Here is a 23904-nt window from a genome sequence, read left to right as displayed (position 1 = left end):
CTTCGGCCACGAGTAAAAGCTGAATTATAGTAGTAAATTCATTCAAAAAGAACCCGGGCAACGCCGGGTGCTTTCGGCTAGTCTACTATAAATGGATGAGATGTGTGTGTGTGTGTGTGTGTGTGTGTGTGTGTGTGTGTGTGTGTGTGTGTGTGTGTGTGTGTGTGTGTGTGTGTGTGTGAGGCATACTTTTTGTGTCTATTAATTACGTACCATTGAAATGTACCTTTCAACCATTTCGACAGCTGAGATCCCTTCGACCTTTGAATTCCATTTAAGACCTCCAAGAACCTTAAATCTCCTAAATACCCTTAAGACCCAGAGGACCAAAGAGACCCTGATGACCCAAAAAAAAACCCAGAGGTCCTAAAATACCCTGAGGATCCAAAAGACCCTGAAGACTCTAAAGTCCCCAAGGACCCAAAAGACCCAGATAAGCCAAAAGTCCCCAAGAACCCAGATGACCCAAAACACCCAGATGACCCAAAAGTCACCAAGAACCCCAAATACCCAGATGACCCCAAAAAACCCAGATGACCCAAAAGTCCCCGAGAACCCAAAAGACCCAGATGACCCCAAAAGACCCTGAGGACCCAAAAGACCCAGAGGACCCAAAAGACCCCTCGAGTCCGGCAGGCAGGTATGCTACAAGGTAAAGACCAATGAAAATTTCGTACAACGAACCAAATAGCGCAGACAAATGGTACGTGCTGCTTACTCGCCTGACTACTCAGTATCTATACTTATAAGTTATAGGCTAGAGCACGGATAAATCCCGTGGGTTTGGCATCCCATGGGGAGGACAAAGTTTCACGACAGATAGAATGATGCCGTCACACATACGATGGCGGAGTCTTCAGTAAACTCATCACGTGGTTGAGTGTTCGGTGTGTTTGGGTTTTAAGGTTTCATTCATACAATTTCGGCGATTTAAATACGACACGTTGGCTCCGTTCCCCGGTTAATAAATACCTTAGTCAGTAGTTTTACCATTAAGGTTCATGTTTGTGTGTCGCTGACAGGTATATCTTCCCTCCGCATCTCCGATTCTGTTCTTAATTCGGCGAATATGGAATTAGAATCGAAAATTACAGGTTGTGGCTAGAACGCACAGCAGGCTCACATCTGCCGCTTCAAGCAGTACGTCTGTACTTCATGCTCGTGGTCACGTCAAGTCGTTGATTTACGCAGCGTGATGACGTAGGAAATAAAATCACGTCAGGCCGCCATAGATTTAATTATATATTTATGCAGCACAGTACGTAAAGTTTTTCTAGTTGTGCATTTACGCAACGTGATGGTATGAACGATTATGTCAGGCCGTTGTGGATTGACGCAACGTGCTAACGTGAGGCAAAACGTGTTTGTGTCAGGACGTTGCATATTTATGCGGCGTAGTGACGTCACGCAGTTCGTGACGTTAGCACGTTATTGCAGGGCCTCGCACCGGGCGCGGCGTCCTTTGCTCTGCTTTGCTTTACATCTTGGCTTCTTTCGCGGAATGTAAGCGAAGTGTCCGTGATTCTGTCAAGTTTGAGGTCTCCCGGCCGACGTGGATCTGATCGCGTCAGGAGGTTTTTCTCTCGCTTGTTTTCCTCACGTGCTCCGGGCGTACTCGCTTCATTCTTTGCTCAGAGTCAGGGTGAGGGTGGAGACTGAGAGCCTGATCCTGAGCTTCAGCTTGGGGCTGACGTGGTGAGGTTGAGGACAGCGGTAGGCTGAGGGCTGGTCGGAGAGAAGCCTTGACGAATGGGTTTGCAGTCCGGAGTTCTGACCTAGAGTCGACTTGGATTGGAGCTTTCACATTCACTTGCCACACACCGGCCTATCTTCTGCATTCCTGCAGATCCGTGCTGGACTTGAGTGGCTTCATTCATGAGGATGAGACCATGTCCCAAATCCCTGCAGCCTTTCCCTGTGAGTGACACTTTTTGACATAACGGTGCTGGTTGTTGTGGTGGTGATATCCTGAACGATGCTGGTTGTGGTGGTGGTATCCTGAACGATGCTGGTTGTGGTGGTGGTATCCTGAACTGTGTTGGTTGTGGTGGTGGTATCCTGAACTGTGTTGGTCGTGGTGGTGCTATCCTGAATGGTGTTGGTTGTGGTATGCTTAATATGTGTGTTGGTATCCTGAACAGTTGTTGTGGTGGTATTGTTATCCTGAATAGGGGGGGGGGGGGGGTGGTGGTGGTGGTGTTATTGTTATTGTTATCCTGAATAGGGGGGGGGGGGGGGGGGGTGGTGGTGGTGGTGGTGTTATGCATAATATGTGTGTTGGTGTTTGTATCCTGAACAGTTGTGGTGGTGGTTTTGTTATCCTGAATAGGGGTGGTGGTGGTGGTGTTATGCATAATATGTGTGTTGGTGTTTGTATCCTGAACAGTTGTGGTGGTGGTTTTGTTATCCTGAATAGGGGTGGTGGTGGTGGTGGTGGTGGTGGTGTTATGCATAATATGTGTGTTGGTGTTTGTATCCTGAACAGTTGTGGTGGTGGTATTGTTATCCTGAATGGGGGTGGTGTTGGTGTTGGTGATGGTGGTTGTGGTGGTGTTATGCGTAATATGTGTGTTGGTGTTTGTATCCTGAACAGTTGTGGTGGTATTGTTATCCTGAGTAGGGGTGGTGGTGTTATTGTTATCCTGAATAGGGGTGGTGGTGGTGGTGGTGGTGGTGGTATGCTTAATATGTGTGTTGGTGTTATCCTGAACAGTTGTTGTGGTGGTGGTATTGTTATCCTGAATAGGGGTGGTGGTGGTGGTGGTGGTGTTATGCTTAATATGTGTGTTGGTGTTTGTATCCTGAACAGTTGTGGTGCTGGTATTGTTGTCCTGAATAGGGGTGGTGGTGGTGGTGTTATTCTGAATAGGGGTGGTGGTGTTATGCTTAATATGTGTGTTCGTGTTGTTATCCTGAACAGTGGTGGTTGTGTTATTGCTATCCTGAATAGGGGGGGTGGTGGTGGTGGTGGTGGTGGTGGTGTTGGTGGTATGTTTAATATGTGTGTTGGTGTTATCCTGAACAGTTGTTGTGGTGGTGGTGGTGTTATTGTTATCCTGAATAGGGGTGGTTGTGGTATTATTGTTATTCTGAATAAAGGTGGTGGTGTTATGCTTAATATGTGTGTTGGTGTTATGCTTAATATGTGTGTTGGTGTTGTTATCCTGAACTGTGTTGGTCGTGGTGGTGGTATCCTGAACTGTGTTGGTCATGGTGGTGGTATCCTGAACTGTGTTGGTCGTGGTGGTGGTATCCTGAACTGTGTTGGTCGTGGTGGTGCTATCCTGAATGGTGTTGGTTGTGGTATGCTTAATATGTGTGTTGGTATCCTGAACATTTGTTGTGGTGGTATTGTTATCCTGAATAGGGGGGTGGTGGTGGTGTTATTGTTGGCCTGAATAGGGGGGTGGTGGTGGTGTTATTGTTGTCCTGAATACGGGTGGTGGTGGTGGTGGTGGTGGTGGTGGTATGCATAATATGTGTTGGTGTTTGTATCCTGAACATTTGTGGTGGTGTTATTGTTATCCTGAATAGGGGTGGTGGTGGTGGTATGCTTAATATGTGTGTTGGTGTTTGTATCCTGAACAGTTGTGGTGGTGGTATTGTTGTCCTGAATAGGGGTGGTGGTGGTGGTATTGTTGTCCTGAATAGGGGTGGTGTTGGTGGTGGTGTTATGCTTAATATGTGTTGGTGTTGTTATCCTGAACAATTGTTGTTGTGGTGGTGGTATTGTTATCCTGAATATGGGTGCTGGTAGTGGTGGTATGCTTAATATGTGTGCTGGTGTTTTTATCCTCAACAGTTGTGGTGGTGTTATTGTTATTCTGAATGGTGGTGGTGGTGGTGTTATGCTTAAAATGTGTGTTGATGTTATGCTTAAAATGTGTGTTGGTGTTATCCTGAACAGTGGTGGTGGTGTTGCTGTTATCCTGAACAGTGGTGGTGGTGGTGTTTTTATTCTGAATAGGGGTGGTGGTGGTGTTATTATTCTGAATAGGGGTGGTGGTGTTATGCTTACCATGTGTGTTGGTGTTTGTATCCTGAACAGTTGTTGTGGTGGTATTGTTATCCTGAGTAGGGGTGGTGGTGTTATTGTTATCCTGAATAGGGGGTGGTGGTGGTATTGTTATCCTGAATAGGGGGTGGTGGTGGTATTATCCTGAATAGGGGTGGTGGTGGTATGCTTAATATGTGTGTTGGTGTTATCCTGAACAGTTGTGTGGTGGTATTGTTGTCCTGAATAGGGGTGGTGGTGTTATTGTTATCCTGAATATGGGTGGTGGTGTTATTGTTATCCTGAATATGGGTGGTGGTGGTGGTGGTGGTGGTGGTGTTATGCTTAATATGTGTGTTGGTGTTATCCTCAACAGTTGTGGTGGTGGTGGTGGTGTTATTCTGAATAAGGGTGGTGGTGGTGGTGGTGGTGTTATGCTTAAAATGTGTGTTGGTGTTTGTATCCTGAACAGTTGTTGTGGTGGTATTGTTATCCTGAGAAGGGGTGGTGGTGTTGTTTTCCTGAATAGGGGTGGTGGTGTTATGCTTAATATGTGTGTTGGTGTTTGTTGTATCCTGAACAGTTGTTGTGGTGGTGGTATTGTTATCCTGAATAGGGGTGGTGGTGGTGGTGTTATGCTTAATATGTGTGTTGGTGTTGTTATCCTGAACAATTGTTGTGGTGGTGATATTGTTATCCTGAATATGGGTGCTGGTGGTGGTGGTGTTATGCTTAATATGTGTGTTGGTGTTGTTGTCCTCAACAGTTGTTGTGGTGGTGGTATTATTCTGAATAGGGGTGGTGGTGGTGGTGGTGGTGGTGGTGTTATGCTTAAAATGTGTGTTGATGTTATGCTTAATATGTGTGTTTGTGTTGTCCTGAACGGTGGTGGTGGTGTTGCTGTTGTTATCCTGAACAGTGGTGGTGTTGTTATCCTGAACAGTGGTGGTCATGTTATTATTCTGAATAGGGGTGGTGGTGTTATGCTTACCATGTGTGTTGGTGTTGTTTTCCTGAACAGTGGTGGTGGTATTGTTATCCTGAATAGGGGTGATGGTGGTGGTGTTATGCATAATATGTGTGTTGGTGTTTGTATCCTGAACAGTTGTGGTGCTGGTATTGTTATCCTGAATAGGGGTGGTGGTGGTGGTGGTGGTGGTGGTGGTGGTGTTGGTGGTGGTGGTATTCTGTATAGGGGTGGTGGTGGTGGTGGTGGTGGTGTTATCCTGAGCGGTGTTGGTGGTTGTTCGCACATAGTTATCCTCCGTAATCACATCGAGGGTAAAAAGACAGTCATTCGGTATTGAAATTTCTAACAGACTCGTCCTTGAGAAACATCAGTGACAGACCTGGTTCGTTCGTCAAGGTGTGAATTGTTGTGTGGGGTTCATGTTTAATTAGCTTGGGTGTTGCTTTATGAAGACCTAAAAGGACATGATGTGAATCGATCTGTCCCTTGTTTGCCCTAACTGTGTCCTCACCCGATCTTCATTCGATTCACGTCGATGTGAGGATGTAAATGGGTTTTGGGATCTGCTGGTGGGTGGTTTTGGGTTGTGGAGCGGAATGGGGATTGTTCTGTACCAGGAGAGGCGTGGTCGTCCATTACTCCATTAATGTTTAATCATTCGACAATGTTTTCTGTTTTCACGAAGTTGTTTTGTGAGCTTTGTCATTTACTTGCCAGTGACTCCCGATGCTTGGACAATCACTGCCGAGGAACGGACCAAGCACGACCAACAGTTCCTCGGTCTCAACCCGATTGCTGGCTTCGTAACAGGTTGGTTAACGAGATGGCACACTCTCGGTGGAGTCCACCTCCTCTGCTCTCGCCCGCGTCACTAACCTGTTCACACCTGGTTTGTCATGAGCTTGCACTAACTATCGTACAAAGGCCGGACACTCGCGCCGGCTCGTTTGAACGACTTTTTTTTGTTTCCATCCGACGTGATCTCTCTCTTCGTTGGGTGACCTGTCTGACTGTGCTTGCCACGGCTTTGTCTTGTGATTGTGTGTTATTTCTCTATGACGATCCATTCTTCGATATTAACACCTTCTTACCTCCGCCACCAAACGTGGATGGAGGTTATGTTTTCACCCCTGTCTGTTTGTCTGTTTGTCTGTCTGTGAACAAGATTTCTCAAAAAGTCGTGGACGGATTCAGACGAAATTTGGCAGAGATGTAGCGTATGTGACAAGGACGAAATGATTAGATTTTGGTGAAGATCCGGATTCGGATCCGGCTAGTGGAATTTTAAAAAGTGATTCTTCACCATTGGGAGATCGGGCCAAAAACGATACATAGCAGGATATCTCAAAAAGTTATGGACGGATTTGGACGAAACTTGGTGGACAGGTTGGGTGTCTGACAAGGACGATTCGATTCGATTTTGGTGAAGATCTGAATATGGATTCGGATATGAGAATTATTTTAAAAATTTAAAGTGATTCTTCACCATTGCGAAATGGGGCCAAAACGATACATAGCAGGATATCTCAAAAAGTTATTGATGGATTTGTCCGAAACTTGGTGGACAGGTTGTGTGTGTGTGACAAGGAAGAATATATTCAATTTTGGTGAAGATCTGAATATGGATTCGGATATGAGAATTATTAATTTTTTTAAAAGTGATTCTTCACCATTGCGAAATGGGGCCTAAAACGATACATAGCAGGATATCTCAAAAGGTTATTGATGGATTTGTCCGAAACTTGGTGGACAGGTTGTGTGTGTGACAAGGAAGAATATATTCAATTTTGGTGAAGATCTGAATATGGATTCGGATATGAGAATTATTAATTTTTTTTAAAGTGATTCTTCACCATTGCGAAATGGGGCCAAAAACGATACATAGCAGGATATCTCAAAAGGTTATTGATGGATTTGTCCGAAACTTGGTGGACAGGTTGTGTGTGTGACAAGGAAGAATATATTCAATTTTGGTGAAGATCTGAATATGGATTCGGATATGAGAATTATTAATTTTTTTAAAAGTGATTCTTCACCATTGCGAAATGGGGCCAAAAACGATACATAGCAGGATATCTCAAAAGGTTATTGATGGATTTGTCCGAAACTTGGTGGACAGGTTGTGTGTGTGTGACAAGGAAGAATATATTCAATTTTGGTGAAGATCTGAATATGGATTCGGATATGAGAATTATTAATTTTTTAATAAGTGATTCTTCACCATTGCGAAATGGGGCCAAAAACGATACATAGCAGGATATCTCAAAAGGTTATTGATTGATTTGTCCGAAACTTGGTGGACAGGTTGTGTGTGTGACAAGGAAGAATATATTCAATTTTGGTGAAGATCTGAATATGGATTCGGATATGAGAATTATTAATTTTTTAAAAAGTGATTCTTCACCATTGCGAAATGGGGCCAAAAACGATACATAGCAGGATATCTCAAAAGGTTATTGATGGATTTGTCCGAAACTTGGTGGACAGGTTGTGTGTGTGACAAGGAAGAATATATTAAATTTTGGTGAAGATCTGAATATGGATTCGGATATGAGAATTATTAATTTTTTAAAAAGTGATTCTTCACCATTGCGAAATGGGGCCAAAAACGATACATAGCAGGATATCTCAAAAGGTTATTGATGGATTTGTCCGAAACTTGGTGGACAGGTTGTGTGTGTGACAAGGAAGAATATATTCAATTTTGGTGAAGATCTGAATATGGATTCGGATATGAGAATTATTAATTTTTTTAAAAGTGATTCTTCACCATTGCGAAATGGGGCCAAAAACGATACATAGCAGGATATCTCAAAAGGTTATTGATGGATTTGTCCGAAACTTGGTGGACAGGTTGTGTGTGTGACAAGGAAGAATATATTCAATTTTGGTGAAGATCTGAATATGGATTCGGATATGAGAATTATTAATTTTTTTTAAAGTGATTCTTCACCATTGCGAAATGGGGCCAAAAACGATACATAGCAGGATATCTCAAAAGGTTATTGATGGATTTGTCCGAAACTTGGTGGACAGGTTGTGTGTGTGACAAGGAAGAATATATTCAATTTTGGTGAAGATCTGAATATGGATTCGGATATGAGAATTATTAATTTTTTTTAAAGTGATTCTTCACCATTGCGAAATGGGGCCAAAAACGATACATAGCAGGATATCTCAAAAGGTTATTAATGGATTTGTCCGAAACTTGGTGGACAGGTTGTGTGTGTGACAAGGAAGAATATATTCAGTTTTGGTGAAGATCTTAATATGGATTCGGATATGAGAATTGTTAATTTTTTTAAAAGTGATTCTTCACCATTGCGAAATGGGGCCAAAAACGATACATAGCAGGATATCTCAAAAGGTTATTGATGGATTTGTCCGAAACTTGGTGGACAGGTTGTGTGTGTGACAAGGAAGAATATATTCAATTTTGGTGAAGATCTGAATATGGATTCGGATATGAGAATTATTAATTTTTTTTAAAGTGATTCTTCACCATTGCGAAATGGGGCCAAAAACGATACATAGCAGGATATCTCAAAAGGTTATTGATGGATTTGTCCGAAACTTGGTGGACAGGTTGTGTGTGTGACAAGGAAGAATATATTCAATTTTGGTGAAGATCTGAATATGGATTCGGATATGAGAATTATTATTTTTTTTTAAAGTGATTCTTCACCATTGCGAAATGGGGCCAAAAACGATACATAGCAGGATATCTCAAAAGGTTATTGATGGATTTGTCCGAAACTTGGTGGACAGGTTGTGTGTGTGACAAGGAAGAATATATTCAATTTTGGTGAAGATCTGAATATGGATTCGGATTCGAGAGTTATTTAATCTTCAAAGTGATTCTTCACCATTGGGAGAAAGGGCTAAAATCGATATAAAGCAGGAGATCTCAAAAAGTTGTGGACGGTTGATTTTGATTAAATGTGATTCTGTATTGTGATTTTCTGGTCTACTCTGCGATACAAAACGTAAACTGTTCACCTGGCGGAGGTATGCTCTCTACTGAGTGCCGTTGTAGTTCATTTTTGAACAATCTGCCCAAACGGTCGTTGGAGCTCTCTTAAGGAATCTTGTTCCGGTTGAGGAAAACCTTGTTTGTTAGGCGGTGATAAATTAACGCTGCAGTTAGTGCGAAGCAACTCGTCTTCGAGAAAAGAAACATCTATTCAGCTGCTGCTGCTGCTGCTGCTGCTGCTGCTGCTGCTGCTGCTGCTGCTGTTGTTATCACTGCAATGGTGATCATTGAAACCTGAAATTCTTACCCGTGCCTCTGAATATCAGGTGGAACAATTGATGAAATCGACAAGATGTTGGTCAAGGTTTGTTAACTGCCGTGGGAAACGAGGGTAAGCTCACGTTTCTGCTGTTGACACTTCGTCGGAGCAAAAGAGTGTTAACGCTCAGGTTTGCTCTTTTGCTCCGACGAAGCGTGAACGCCCGAAACGTGAGCTTTGTCCTTCCTTCCCACGGCAGTTAGAATACCTCGATGGACGTCTCGTCAATTGAATCCATCGTTCTACCTGTCCGTCGCCGCAGACGGACACCAGCCTGGATCTCAGGATAATGCATCGTCACCATTGTGCTTTGTGGCTGTTCGCTTTGTTTAATTTTTTTCCTTTTAAAGTGCCGTCGCTGCAACTGCGTGCTGTGAGCAATTATGGCTTCCATGGATTGTTAGCCACGTGTGAGCATCCCGACTGAAAAATGATCACAAAAATGTTTATTTGAACGTCAATGCGTGACAATGTGTCTGCTCTGCTTGATCCAACCACTGTTTCTTTCCTAACCCCGTTTGACCTATCCACACCTTTGCAATGTGTTTGAGGTTCACAAAGAAGTACTCGCTTCCAAAATCACAGCTGAAGAAGAAAATGATGATGATGGTTGTTTGCCGTGAAGATCGTGCATTCATTATATCCGTTAATCATTCCCTGTTTTTGTCTAGTCCATTCAGGCTTTGCACAGACTCGTCTCTATGTTCCTTTTTGTTTGCATCCCGATAGCTTTGTCTTGTACGTGAACATCGACCGGTACGGGACCTTTCATGCACCCCCGTGCAGTCGCTGAAGCACTTTGTTGACGGAGATAAGCTTTGATTGAAGTTTGACTTTTGAACTGAACTTTGGTTTTTATTTCCCACCCTCCCCTAACCCCCCCCCCCCTTCCTCTCCCGTCATCCCCGAAGGTATACTAATCGGTAAACTGGTACTTTCGTGTAAAATTGTTCTGTATTGAAGCTTTTCTCCTTCAGTGAGAGGGAAATGTGAAAGGTACAGCGGTTGATTTGGAAGGCTTTATTGCTGGGTTTATTCGTCTGTGGTTCCCTTTTATCTTCCCACCCTTCTGTCCTCGCATGTTGTTGTGATGAAAGTTTTCTTGGTCCTTGATTTCCATGGGCTGTCTTTTCAATGCCAACTCGTTTGACGAGAATAAATTGGTAATGAAATGTCATGCACAATCTGTTTCATGAAAGTAATTTAAAAACAAAACAGGCTTCCTTAAAGAACTTGCGTGTCTGCATCTGGCAGTCTGTCTGCCCCCTGCGTCTCTCTGCCCCCTGCGTCTCTCTGCCCCCTGCGTCTCTCTGCCCCCTTCGTCTCTCTGCCCCCTTCGTCTCTCTGCCCCCCTGCGTCTCTGCCCCCCTGCGTCTCTCTGCCCCCCTGCGTCTCTCTGCCCCCCTGCGTCTCTCTGCCCCCCTGCTTCTCTCTGCCCCCCCTGCGTCTCTCTGCCCCCCTGCGTCTCTCTGCCCCCCTGCGTCTCTCTGCCCCCCCTGCGTCTCTCTGCCCCCCTGTGGCTCTCTGCCCCCCTGCGTCTCTCTGCCCCCCTGCGTCTCTCTGCCCCCCCTGCGTCTCTCTGCCCCCCTGCGTCTCTCTGCCCCCCCCCTGCGTCTCTCTGCCCCCCTGCGTCTCTCTGCCCCCCCTGCGTCTCTCTGCCCCCCTGCGTCTCTCTGCCCCCCTGCGTCTCTGCCCCCCTGCGTCTCTCTGCCCCCCTGCGTCTCTCTGCCCCCCTGCGTCTCTCTGCCCCCCTGCGTCTCTCTGCCCCCTGCGTCTCTCTGCCTCTTGCTCTGTCTCTTTACTTGTCTGTCTCTTTGCATCTGTGTGCCTATGTTTGTCTGTTTGTGTTTGTCTGTGTTGAAGGGATATCATTGTTGGATACAACAACACAACAGGCATTTTAAGGCCATTTTCCCTGCTAGAGCGGGGGTTAGCCTTGCGGTCCCCATGACGATCTTCTCCATTTTGCCCTATTTTCTGCATCTCTCCTTGTTAACCCCCTTGCCCGCATTTCTTCTTCCACCATCTTTATCCAAGTCTTTCTCGGTCTTCCCCATCCTCTACTTCCTTCTACATTCATTTCCATCACTCTTCTCAACCAGTCACTTTCATCCTTCCTCAACACGTGACCAAACCATCTCAACCTGTTCCTCTTCACAGCATCAATCACAGGCAATATTCCCATTGTGGCGGACACAAAAGCCCACTGGCGTGGTGACATCATTCCACGCACGAAGTGGGCGGTGGCCACGCCCGAGGGGTAGGCGTGGCCTCATGATATACACCGGGCGACCAGCCCGGAGGAGTTCAGTGTTACAGTGTAGTCTTACAATAAAGACATTTATATGTTACCGCTTGTCCGCTTCCTCCTTGCTCACAAGCAGCGCGCGTAACGCCGCGCTTTACTGGTGACCCTCGACGTTGGATCTGCCGGAGCGATCCTTCCACACGCGACGCCATCGCCATGGCCGCCTTCGTCAAACTTCTGGAATTTTGGGAGGCTCAGGCCGAAGTCTGGTTCGTCCAGGCCGAAGCCCAATTTCAGCTTCGGCGCCTTACCAACGACGACCTGCGCTACTGCCATGTCGTCGCCTCCCTCGGGCCCGGCACGGCCGCTCGAGTTGTGTCCGTCCTTCGCCACCCACCGGACGGCCACAAGTACGAGGCACTCAAGCGGCTACTCCTAGCCACGTTCGGCCTCACGGACGACGCACGGGCCGATCGCCTCCTGGATCTCCCCGAGCTCGGTGAGACGCGCCCGTCGGTCCGAATGGACCATATGCTGTCACTGTTGGGCGACGAAGCCCCCGGTTCGCTATTCTGGGCGCTTTTCCGTCGCCAACTTCCAGCGCAGGTTCGCCTCGCGTTGGCCGGGACCGGGCTAACGGAACCCCGAGCATTGGCGGCCGAGGCGGACAAGTACTTCGCCGCTTCGGACACGCGGGCGAGCGTTGGCGTGGCCGTCACGGCCTTCGACGCTGATGTTCCACAGCATCATCTTCTACAGCACGCTGATGTTCCACAGCATCATCTTCTACAGCACGCTGATGTTCCACAGCATCATCTTCTACAGCACGCTGATGTTCCACAGCATCATCTTCTACAGCACGCTGTGGTTCAGCAGCATGCTGATACGCACCTCGTGAACGCCGCCACGCCCCGCCCACCGCCGCGGCGAAAACCGCCACCGCGGGGAAACCCGTCGACTCCACCGGCCTGGCGGAGCCAGCCGCGCTCCTCCAGCTCCACCACCTGGTGCTGGTTCCACGCCAAGTTCGGCCACGAAGCTCGGCGGTGTCATCCGCCGTGCTCCTTCAACGGGTCGGGAAACGCCCGGGCCGGCGCTCAATTGTGGCGATGAGCGCCGGCCGTTCGAGCAGCCTGCTGTTCATAACGGACACCTTCTCCGGGCGCCGTTACCTGTGCGACACGGGAGCACAGGTGAGTGTCATTCCCGCCGGCACGTCAGACAAGCACGCCGCGGGTGGGGGCCCCGCGCTGCTTGCCGCGAACGGGACGCCCATCCGTACGTACGGAAAACGCTGCCTCTCTCTGCGGTTTGGAGGGCAGGTTTTCCGATGGACGTTCGTCACCGCCGACGTGCCCATGGCACTGCTTGGCGCGGACTTCCTGTGCGCTAATGGGCTCCTGGTCGACGTCAAGCGCAGACGGCTTGTCCAGGCCGAGACGTTCAGCTCGCTCGCATGTGCGTTGCCCAGCTCAACGAGCGGCTTGCCAAGCGGCTTGCCGAACGATTCGGTTCCGGCCACGTTGGTCTGTACGCTTCCGGCAGCGGACGCATTCACCCGCCTCCTCGCCGGCTTCCCGGCCCTCACGCGGCCCACCTTCTCGGCGGGGGCCGTCAAGCACGGGGTGGCCCATCACATCCCCACCGTCGGGCCACCGGTCTACGCCCGGGCACGCCGCCTCGAGCCGACGAAGCTGGCGGTGGCAAAAGCGGAGTTCGCTACCCTGGAGCGACTCGGCATCGTTCGGCGCTCAGAGAGCGCTTGGGCGTCGCCGCTGCACATCGTGCCGAAGCCCGGCGGGGGATGGCGACCGTGCGGGGACTATCGCCGTCTCAATGACGCCACGACTCCCGACCGCTACCCCGTCCCCCACATTCAGGACTTTTCCGCCCGTTTGACGGGCAGGTCCTTCTTCTCGAAGGTGGACCTCATACGCGGCTACCATCAGGTCCCCGTCAGGCCGGAGGACGTCCCGAAGACGGCGGTCATCACGCCATTCGGACTCTTCGAGTTCCTGCGCATGCCCTTTGGTCTGAAGAATGCGGCTCAGGCGTTCCAGCGACTGATGGACAGCGTCCTGCGCGACTTGGATTTTGTCTACGTCTACCTGGACGATATCCTCGTCGCCAGCGCGTCCCGCGAAGAGCACCTACGCCACCTCCGCACGCTCTTCGAACGCCTGGGCCAGCATGGCCTGATTGTGAACCCCGCAAAGTGCCGGTTCGGCGCCGCCACAATCGATTTTCTGGGGCACCGTGTCACCAGGCACGGAGCCGTCCCCCTGCCGGCCAAGGTGGAGGCGGTGAAGGGGTTTCCGCGCCCCCGCACGATCAGAGGGCTGCAGGAGTTCCTGGGCATGGTGAACTTTTACCATCGGTTCCTGCCCCGTATCGCCCAGCTCCTGCGCCCCCTGCACGAAGCTCTCCGAGGTAAGCCGGGCAAAGGCGACGTTACCTGGACCGAGCAGATGGACACGGCGTTCACGGGCGCGAAGCTCGCTTTGGCTAACGCCACCATGCTCGCGCACCCGGCGCCCGATGCACCGATCGCCCTCACCACCGATGCCTCGGACTACGCGGTGGGCGCGGTGCACGAGCAATGGGTGCGTGGAGCTTGGCAACCGCTGGCGTTCTTTAGCCGGCAGCTTCGCCCGCCCGAACGCCGTTACAGTACCTTCGACCGCGAGTTGCTCGGACTTCACTTGGCGGTCAGGCACTTCCGTCATCTGCTCGAGGGCCGGGCGTTCACTGCCTTCGTCGACCACAAGCCGCTGATCTTCGCGATGGGCAAGGTCACCGAGCCGTGGTCGGCCCGGCAGCAGCGTCACCTCTCGGCCGTGTCCGAGTACACGACGGACATCCAGCACATCGCGGGGAAGGACAACCCGGTTGCGGATTGCCTTTCCCGGGCCGTCGCCCACGCAGTCCACCTCGGCATCGACTATGCCCGGATGGCAGCGGACCAGGCCGCTGACCCCGACGTCCAGGCCTTGCGGACCGCCGTCACGGGCCTCCGCGTCACCGAGGTGCCGTTCGACGGCGCGGGCGCGGCCCTCTTGTGCGACGTCTCCCTCGGGCGTCCTCGCCCCATTGTGCCCGCGGGCTGGCAGCGCCAGGTGTTTGACGCCATCCACGGCCTGTCCCACCCGGGCGCGAGGGCCTCCCAAAGGCTGATCGCCGACAAGTTCGTCTGGCATGGCCTCCGGAAGGCCGTCCGCGGCTGGGCCAGGACGTGCCTCGCGTGCCAGCGCGCCAAGGTGCACCGGCACACCCAGGCCCCGTTGGCCCCGTTCACGGTGCCGGAACGCCGGTTTGACCACGTCCACGTGGACCTGGTGGGACCTCTGCCCCCCTCGCGGGGTTTCACCTACGTCCTCACCATGGTGGACCGCACCACCCGGTGGCCGGAGGCCGTGCCCTTGGCGTCGACAACGGCGGCCGATGTCGCGCAGGCTTTCATCGCCACCTGGGTCGCCCGGTTCGGCGCCCCCTCAGACATCTCATCCGACCGCGGCCCCCAGTTCACCTCGGAGCTCTGGGGGGCGGTTGCGCAGGGGCTCGGGGTCCGGCTGCACCGAACCACGGCCTACCACCCCCAGGCTAACGGCCTGTGTGAGCGATTTCACCGCTCATTGAAGGCCGCGCTCCGGGCCACCCTCCGCGACGGCGGCTGGGTCGACAGGCTCCCCTGGGTCCTGCTGGGCCTCCGGACGGCGCCCAAGGAGGACCTGCGCGCATCCGCGGCGGAGTTGGTCTTCGGGCAACCGCTGCGGGTGCCGGGCGAGTTCCTCCCCGACTCCACGGCACCATGGTCCGCGGCACAGCAGCGCTCCGCTCTGCAAGAGACCGCCCAGAGGTTCGCCCCGGTGCCAACGGCATGCCACGGGCACCCACCGACGCACGTCGCCCCGGAGCTTCGCACGGCGGAGTACGTCTTCGTCCGCCACGATGCCCATCGGACACCACTGCAGCCCCCGTACGACGGGCCTTTCCGCGTGCTGGAGACCGGGGCGAAGCACTTCACCCTGGACATCGGCGGTACTCCTGACCGCGTTTCGGTAGACCGCCTCAAGCTGGCCCACCTCGATGTGGACCATCCACCGCCAGTGGCCCGACCCCCACGTCGGGGCCGCCCTCCTGCGGGCGGACCCCCGGCACCGCCCAGCCCCGCCGCCACGGCGCCCCCCGGTCCTGCACCCATCCCAGGGGCAGCCAGGGGCATCCCACCTGGTATCCCTGCACCCCGGACGCCGCCGATCGCCAGGGGGCGCTTCGGCCGGGTCATTCGTCTGCCCCGCAAACTGGCCCTCCAGGTGCGCGGGAATTCTGGGGGGGCGCGTGTGGCGGACACAAAAGCCCACTGGCGTGGTGACATCATTCCACGCACGAAGTGGGCGGTGGCCACGCCCGAGGGGTAGGCGTGGCCTCATGATATACACCGGGCGACCAGCCCGGAGGAGTTCAGTGTTACAGTGTAGTCTTACAATAAAGACATTTATATGTTACCGCTTGTCCGCTTCCTCCTTGCTCACAAGCAGCGCGCGTAACGCCGCGCTTTACCATCATCTTTCGCAATTCATCATTTGTCTTCCTCTCTCTCAACGATACTCCGCACATCCACCGAACCATTCGCATTTCCACCCTTTGCATTTTGCATTTCTGCATCCACCAAAATTGCATTTCTGTATGGACCAAATTTGGAGCAAATAAGACTTGATTATGTTGGTAAACACATTGAACTTCTTGCACTTTAAGTCACAACAACTTTGTTTCTACAATTGCATTGGTTGATTCGGCAGCAAAGTGCCCTCACTTTCCAGTGAGCTATCGATCTGTGGGTTAAAATCCATGCAAGTTTGAAGCCGGGTTGTACGTATCCTTCACAAACGTAGCCATGGGTACGCACTCTCCCATCTGAGTTGTCTCGCCTCGGTTGGAATCCCGATCCAGTTTTAAACTATCATCCCGGTGTTTCACAGGCAGATTCGTCTGTGTGTGTGCTGTCCCTCGGATTGGTGTTAACTGGGCGTCGTGGCTACCAGCATTCGTTATTGGCCATTAAAGACCCTACGGTGTCCTCGATGAAGAGTATGCGAGCTATTGCCGGCACCATGAACAAATGACAAATTCCTGCTCGAACATACTTAGGTCCATCAGGCTGGACCTGCCCGATGGTGAAAGACTTTGGCCAAGCTTTCCCCTTCCAACCCCATGAGAAGGCGGAATAGGTTTGGCTGTGAAAGAACAACTTCACAAGCAAAGTACCTGATCCAATAAGCTGTTCTCTGTAACGAAAGATGAGGTGCTGCCGAATGCTCTATACGCTTTGCCGTTACCCCATAATGCTGCCGCAATTTTTGAGTCCTTTGCGTGTGGGTACCCAAGACTAGGCAGAATTTTCTCAGGTGCTAGCACAGACCGAGGCCTACTTTTAAATTCTGGTTCATCTACTGGATATTTAACCCTCATATTTATGGTGTCGTGCTAAAACTGGCCTTGGAGACGCATAAAATGAATGGTTTGTTTGTCAATTCTTCACGTGGGTAGAATTTAAGGTGGTCACCTTTTTGAGACACTAATGACATACCACTTTGGTGATTTTCGCTAGTGAATGAATGAACAGGGTCAAATTTGTCACACCAGGATCAGATGCTGTGCCACATAAGATAAGGATTGCTTAATGTTATGCCTGATTAGCAGCTGCCTCCTGGCAGTTGTCAAAACAAACGCTCCTTGCTCCTTTCATCATGGGAATGAAGAAGCTCATTTCTGTTTGTCATTCTCTAGGTTAACTGACTTGTGTTTGCGCCATAATCTCACAGGCCAAGAGTATCCCAGCTGAGGACATCATTAATCCTCTCCTTCCCTTTAAATCTCCAAAGTGTTTGATGTTTTTTTTGTTTTTTTTGTCTGCTTGTCTGTCTGAGCAGAATACCTCAAAAAGCTGAGGATGGATTTGGATGAAACTTGGTGGACAGGTTGTGTGTGTTACAATAACGAATCGATTTGATTCGATTTTGGAGAATATCCAGATCCAGATCGGGCCTATCAGTGGGCTACCAAATATAAACTGTTCCGTCGGGTGGAGTATGCACTCTCCCAAGTGTCATTATAGTTCTTCTCTTGCTTTCATTTTCAGTCAACTTTTAAATTTTCACTCTTTGTAACACAGGTTTCTCAATTTTAATGAAAGTTTACTTGTCACTTTTTTTTTTCTGCCCTTGTGATCTATCCATATGCCGTCATTTGTCACGCTTGCGCCATTGATTATTTTACCTTTGGCGGAAACTCTGAGGCTTTGTTTTGTTGAGCCGAAAGGAAAGTAAAGACTCATTTTCATTTTGGTTACTTCTAACTTTTTGCCTTTTTATGCAACTATATTGCTTGGGCTATTCGGCGTCAGCCGTGACTGAGCGTTTCGATTCCCTCCCTCCAATAGAATAGTGACTTTTGACCTTCACCACTGTGTACAGCAAACACTTTTCACTTCCTTTGAATGAAATGAATGAATGAATGATCGTTTTAAGGCCATTTTCCCCGCTAGAGCGGGGGTTAGCCTTGCGGGCCCCATGACAATCATGGTTCCCTGTTTGAGGCAATGTTTTTATGGCCGGATGCCCTTCCTGACGCCAACCTTTAGTCGCCTCTCACGATGCGCAGGGATACGGTGTACCTATTCTAAATCGGGGTACACACCGGGATCACTCATCCCAGCAAGCTGGTACTCAATTTGCCGACCTCGGAAGGATGACAGGCTGAGTCAACCCCCCTGGCGTTAATTCAGCGATCGACCTGGATTCGAACCCAGGATCCTAGGATCCCAAGCCGGCACCCTAACCGCTAAGTCAACACTTCCTTTGAATTCGAGATTTGCTGTTGGCTCGTCAATGATGGTAACCTGAGTTTTTTGTGTGAACAAGTTCAGGAAAATTGATTCGTTTTCAGTTTGGAAGGGAATTTTGTATGTTGCCTTCACACAGGGGACCAAGCGAGAAACTTCTTCCTGCAGTCAGGGCTACCAAGGACTGTACTCGCACAGATATGGTGAGTGGAGTGGAGTGGACTGGACTGGACTGTGTTAAACGATGTCACTTTTGGTTATTCGTCAAGTTCCCATTTGCTTGGCTGACCTCTTGACCTTTTGTAGTCAAATGACCTCAGTCAGGATATTGGGCCTGCTGCCTTTCTCCTCACAGGATGTTGGCAGATATGAATGCCGATGGTCGCATGGACCAAGCGGAATTTTCGATCGCCATGAAGCTGATCAAGTTGAAGCTCAATGGACACAATCTGCCCGCTGTCCTACCAATGTCTATCAAGCAACCTCCGATCCCTTTTGGTACATCTTGATGGGGAGGTGGCCTTCTCCAAATGAGCTTTGCTCAAATGAGTCATTTCCAGTGTGATGTCTTGCAATTTATTATTGTGAAAGGTTTTCCTTCTGAGTCAGTGGGATGTTGACAATGTTGTACGAATGAGATGCTTCACTTATAATAGTCTGACGTGCCGTGTTTTTTTTTTTTTAAATCTAAACGTGTATGTAATTAGAGAATATAGAAATGTATCTTTTATTTATATGCAAGCCTCATTATACTTTTTTGTTTTTGTATATTTTGGACTTGAGTATTTCACCTGTATGACCTTTTGAACGTCCCACGTATTGTGAATGTATTGCATGTGTCATTCTGCTTTTGGATGGACGTGTTGGTGGTTTGGTGCATCGTTATGATCAGGAGCTCCTGGCCTGACCATAGCACCACCGGCAATGCTGTCTGGACCACCACCCTTGGGACTAATGCCTCCAGGCTCAGCAGGATCCGCCTTGCATAGTTCGATCCCCATCTCCAATGGAGTTCCAGGCCTGCTGCAACCACAACCGGTATTTTCCACTGTTGGTAAGGAAAAAGTTTGGGGATCGATAGAGTGTTGAGATTTGGTGTAAATGCAAGAGATTGGAATCTTTCTTCTTTGTGTGTCCACGTGTAAGGCAACGTAGAGGAAATATTGTGCTGTGTTTGGCTCCCTCCAGGGCTTCAGTTACCACAAGGTCCAGGCTTTCAGATTCCCGGGGGCATGTCCCACTGCCCGAAGGGCCAGGCTTTGGAGAGCACCAGGTATTGCGTACCTTGCTGTCATATGCTATTCCCTACAGGTGTTTCATTTTGTTAAAGATATATCGCGGATTCCAATTTATTTGTGTGCATATGGACAACTAGTTGGGGTACTTGGCATTTCCCATTGCTGTTCTAATCCTGTTGGCATTTTGAAGAAATCAAACCTGGGTCTAAAACCATTCCCTACCCCCATTAAGGAATGGGGTTGGGGATCATTTAGTATTGCCTTTCATGTCGCTACAAAGGCTTAGACACTATAGAGCGATTTATTTAAAAAAAAAAAAAAAAAAAATCCTATTTGTTTTCAAATACCGTACAGTATTTCACTTTTTTGCCCTAAAACACTCCTTGGCACTGAACCTCTGGAAGTTTGACTGATCCTTTTGGCCATCTTTGAGAAATACAACTACTCACAATAAGTTAGGGATATTGGCAGGTTCTTCGGTGTGGTTGATTTTGTGTATTAATTATGTTGAAAAAAGTTGTTGTATTGGTTCTAATTCTATGGTTATTAATGAGTGTGAAAAAACACAGCATTCTTGATTTCAATACCCTAACCCCTATAAAAAAAAATGAACTCACTCCCACAATATCCCTAACTTATTGTGAGTAATGTATGTGACACACACACACACACACACACACACACACACACACACACACACACACACACGCGCGCACGCGCACACGCACACGCACACACACACACCCTCAAACATGAAGTGAAAAGACCTGGAAGCTGAAGAGAGCCATAATTATGCCAGTGATAATTGTATAAACAGTAACGATGAAGAAGATCCTTAAAAACCATCCATAGGAATATTAATACAAATGAAAACGACTGACAGTTGGAAGCTGTCCAGAGCTTCGTGACGATTCTCAAAATAGCACTTGGAACAAACCTTTAACAATAAAACTTCACAGCTTGGCCCATGAATCGTGACTCCCTCCCCCACCCCCCTTACCGAAATGGAGGTGGATACTTCGAGACATGGGAGGACTGTTCCACCTTCTTGACAACCAACCAACCAACATACATGCACACACACACACACAAACACACACAAACATATTATATATGTATATACATACACACATACATCTCTCTTGTAGTTCTAAATTAGAGGTAGACTGCACGCAAAATTTTGAATTATTTGTGGATTGAATAACCGCAGGACGAGACCAGCGATTACTGGCACTTGCAGGGATTACTAACGAACGACATTTTCAATTGCACTAGCAGGGACCCATATAACAGAGGGCAGAAACCCCCCCTTTTTGAACGGTGTATCGGCAATAAGCGCTGCCTCACATGCTCCTGGAAGTTTGTTTCAGCATTGTAAAGGTAGGGCATGGCGTTTGTGAATTTGACATGAAAATCAAAATGCCAGTGCGTGGAGTCAGGCCATCTGTCCAACCAATGGCGGAAAGAGAATAAGATGGACGGAAAACTGCTACTACTTTAATATATTGTTACAGACACGACTTTGATGTTAAGGTGGGCCGAGCGGAATGGCCGTCGTGTCCGCACAAATTACCCGATTGTACTCGAACGTCGACGAAGCCGCGCTACGCTGGCTCAATAGGAAAGAGAAGACACCCGGCTGGGTTATAATGACACAATACGACACCAGGGGTTCAGTTCTCAAGACCTCCGGAGGAGGTTATATTAAGGCGGAAGGTTAGATTACAACTACAAGAGGTACATCATAGGAAGACAGGCACTTAGACACAACCTTATATTATTCCCGACAGACCACAGAGAAACAGGACAAAAACTGACTCACACGGGGATTGATGGCAAGGAAAGCGGGTATTCGATGGCCAGCACAAGGTGCACCTTGTGCTCAGGGACAGGATGGCGCGGCCCAAAAGATGCAGGAGGTCTCTCAGCGCTCGAGGTGGCGTCTTGTCGTCTCAAGCTGGGGGCGCATCTGACTCAGCGCTCGCAGGTGGCTTTCCTTCTCCAAGCTCGGTGCGCATCTCCCGTCACATCCGGCGCGGGGCCGCGTATATCCGGCGGGGAGTGACACGCCCTCGGCTCGTTAGCTCCGCCCAGATGGAATCGGTCCGCCCTTCTTATTGGGTGCGGGGGGGTTTACCAGGCTCCGCCCTTGACGAGGAGCTGACAGCCAGCCCCTTCGTGGTAACCCCGTGGAGCGCATGGATAATGGCGGCTAACCGAGCCGGAGGGAGGACGCACACTCCCCGCGCGCGCCGTTGTTGTAGTTGTTGTTGTAGCTGTAGTTGTTGTTGTTGTTGTTGTTTGGGGAAGAAGATGGGAGGAGGTATGGGAAGGTCCTAAACTCACTACTGGTGCCATATAATCACATTCTGGTGCAACGAAGAGTCATAATTAATGGAAACGAGGCCTTAACTGACATAGATTAAGAATAACTAGGAAGATGTCCGAAAGTTGTCTACGTGTGGTGCGGTGGACCTGGGCACGACATTTAATGGGGGAATAAGGGGAAGGTCGGCTCTACTGATTGTTATTTACATGCAATGGGACTAGGGAATGGGGGACTGGGGAAAGTTGGGGAGTATTGGAGAAAATAGGGGAATATTTACAAGCGGATATGGAGGCCAAATTCCATATTCGCAACAATATAGAGCAGTTTCCGTTTTAGTTCATGGCCGATCATTTGTTTCACACGAGCAATGCTCGCTCGTAGCAGATGAACAAATGTGGTCCTTTCCCTCTGGTGTCGAAGATAATGGCCTTGGAGGAGGATAAATAAATAATAGACAAATGGTAATAATAATAAAAATGGTGCCTTAGAGGAAAGAATATAAAACGGAGTGGATATCCGTCGGTGCAGTAGCCCGTTGGCTTTGCTTGAAGAGCTGCTTTTCTCAAACATGTACAGGTTGTTTGAATTGGTACGAAAGAATGCACTAATATTGTGTGACTCGACTCGGTTTGTTTTTCAATGATAAAAAGCGTTGCATTGACTTTTCTCTTTATTTCTTGCACAAATGTTTGCAGCTTGGCTGGTTCTGCAGTTTCTTCTGATTGGGGTGTCCCACAGTCATCTCGTCTCAAGTACAGACAGTTGTTTAACAGCCACGACAAAACCATGAGGGGTTTTCTCACCGGTACTGCGTGACATTCCGGGCCACGTCCCTGCCATTCCTTCCACCTTCCTCCTTTAAAATTTCACCGTTAATTCCGGACATTTTATCCTTGCACGACTAACTTTGACATAATTTACATATTCTGAGTGTAATAGTGGGGCCCGATAGCCGAAATATTCACAACAATTGTGCATTTTGTGATTAAAGCACCAAATTTGGCACAGAGATAGACTAATATATTTTCAGCAAATCTGGATATTGGGGCATCGCAGATTTGGCCTCTGACAGTCGTGGCAACCTTCTTACGAAATGGCTGCCAGTGATTGCAATGACTTCGCAGACCAGGTTAGGGTGGACAAAGACTGGGATGGTCTGTTCGAGCCGCACTGGGCCATACTACCCGATGCAGCCCAGACCTTGTCCTGCAAATGTAAAGAGGGTTGTGTGAAGCGCAGCAAGTGCAGAAAGGCTGCACTTGAACGCACATCCCTATGTGTGTGAGGGCGATTGTTTGCAGAATTGGCACTCTGGCCTTCAGTGAGACCATGCCACATTAATACATTCCTTTTCCTGGTAGATGAACATGATGGATCGCTCCACCTAGATTTAGTGTTTTCGCTCATGATTTTGGCCTACACTTAGACATGGGTTAAAAGAAATGCAAACAAAATAGTTTCATCTCTCTTTGCTTTGATAATTTGCATACACCTCATCTGATTATGCTCTTCATTGTAATCTGGACAGGCCAACTGACTGACTTCGTGGTCTGAGTATGTTATTAATACTAGGGCATGCCCGTACTATATATAAGCTAGGACGTGCCCGTACGTGGGTGCCCGTTCCTTGCCAAAAAAAAAAAAAAAAAAAAATTTGTGTAGGGGTGTGTGTGTGTAAACATCCTAGGGCGTGCCCGTACGTGGGTGCAAAAAAACATGCGTGCAAACAACAACAACAAAAAAAAACTTTGAAACCACGTGGCAGTAACGACCACAGAACCCCCCCCCCTCTATTTACATGAATGGTTTGGTCCATTCGCAACGACCACAGAACCCCCCCCTCTATTTACATGAAATGGTTTGGTCCAAAGCGAACGGCTTGCGGTGTTTGGTAAAGAAATCGCCATAGCTCGGTAAGTACTTGTCCGATTAATATGAAACCTTGAAAAGGCACATCCTCGGGTCCCCAGCAATATACCTGGCAAGTTTCAA

At 49.1% G+C, this 23904-nt stretch overlaps 1 protein-coding gene and 1 long non-coding RNA gene across 2 annotated transcripts in view; one reads left to right on the top strand and one right to left on the bottom strand.

Moving 5' to 3' along the window:
* LOC144888831 (uncharacterized) overlaps positions 1 to 23904 on the bottom strand; it is a 46238-nt gene that overhangs the window by 14808 nt on the left and 7526 nt on the right. The gene's annotated exons all lie outside the window — the stretch shown is intronic.
* Positions 1124 to 23904, top strand: part of LOC137439759 (intersectin-1) — a 23990-nt gene continuing 1209 nt past the window's right edge. The window contains exons 1-7 of the mRNA XM_068135821.2: positions 1124 to 1917; positions 5682 to 5774; positions 18485 to 18548; positions 18701 to 18843; positions 19238 to 19399; positions 19534 to 19618; positions 22608 to 22717. Coding sequence (XP_067991922.1) covers positions 1890 to 1917; positions 5682 to 5774; positions 18485 to 18548; positions 18701 to 18843; positions 19238 to 19399; positions 19534 to 19618; positions 22608 to 22717 — 685 coding nt within the window. The 5' untranslated portion in view covers positions 1124 to 1889. The remainder of the gene's footprint in view (positions 1918 to 5681; positions 5775 to 18484; positions 18549 to 18700; positions 18844 to 19237; positions 19400 to 19533; positions 19619 to 22607; positions 22718 to 23904) is intronic.

The sequence above is a fragment of the Myxine glutinosa genome, chromosome 14 (assembly GCF_964187855.1).
Source record: "Myxine glutinosa chromosome 14, kmMyxGlut1.1, whole genome shotgun sequence".
Lineage (NCBI taxonomy): Eukaryota > Metazoa > Chordata > Myxini > Myxiniformes > Myxinidae > Myxine > Myxine glutinosa.
Note: the sequence above shows the minus strand (reverse complement) of the source record. Positions and strands in the feature narration are given on the sequence as shown.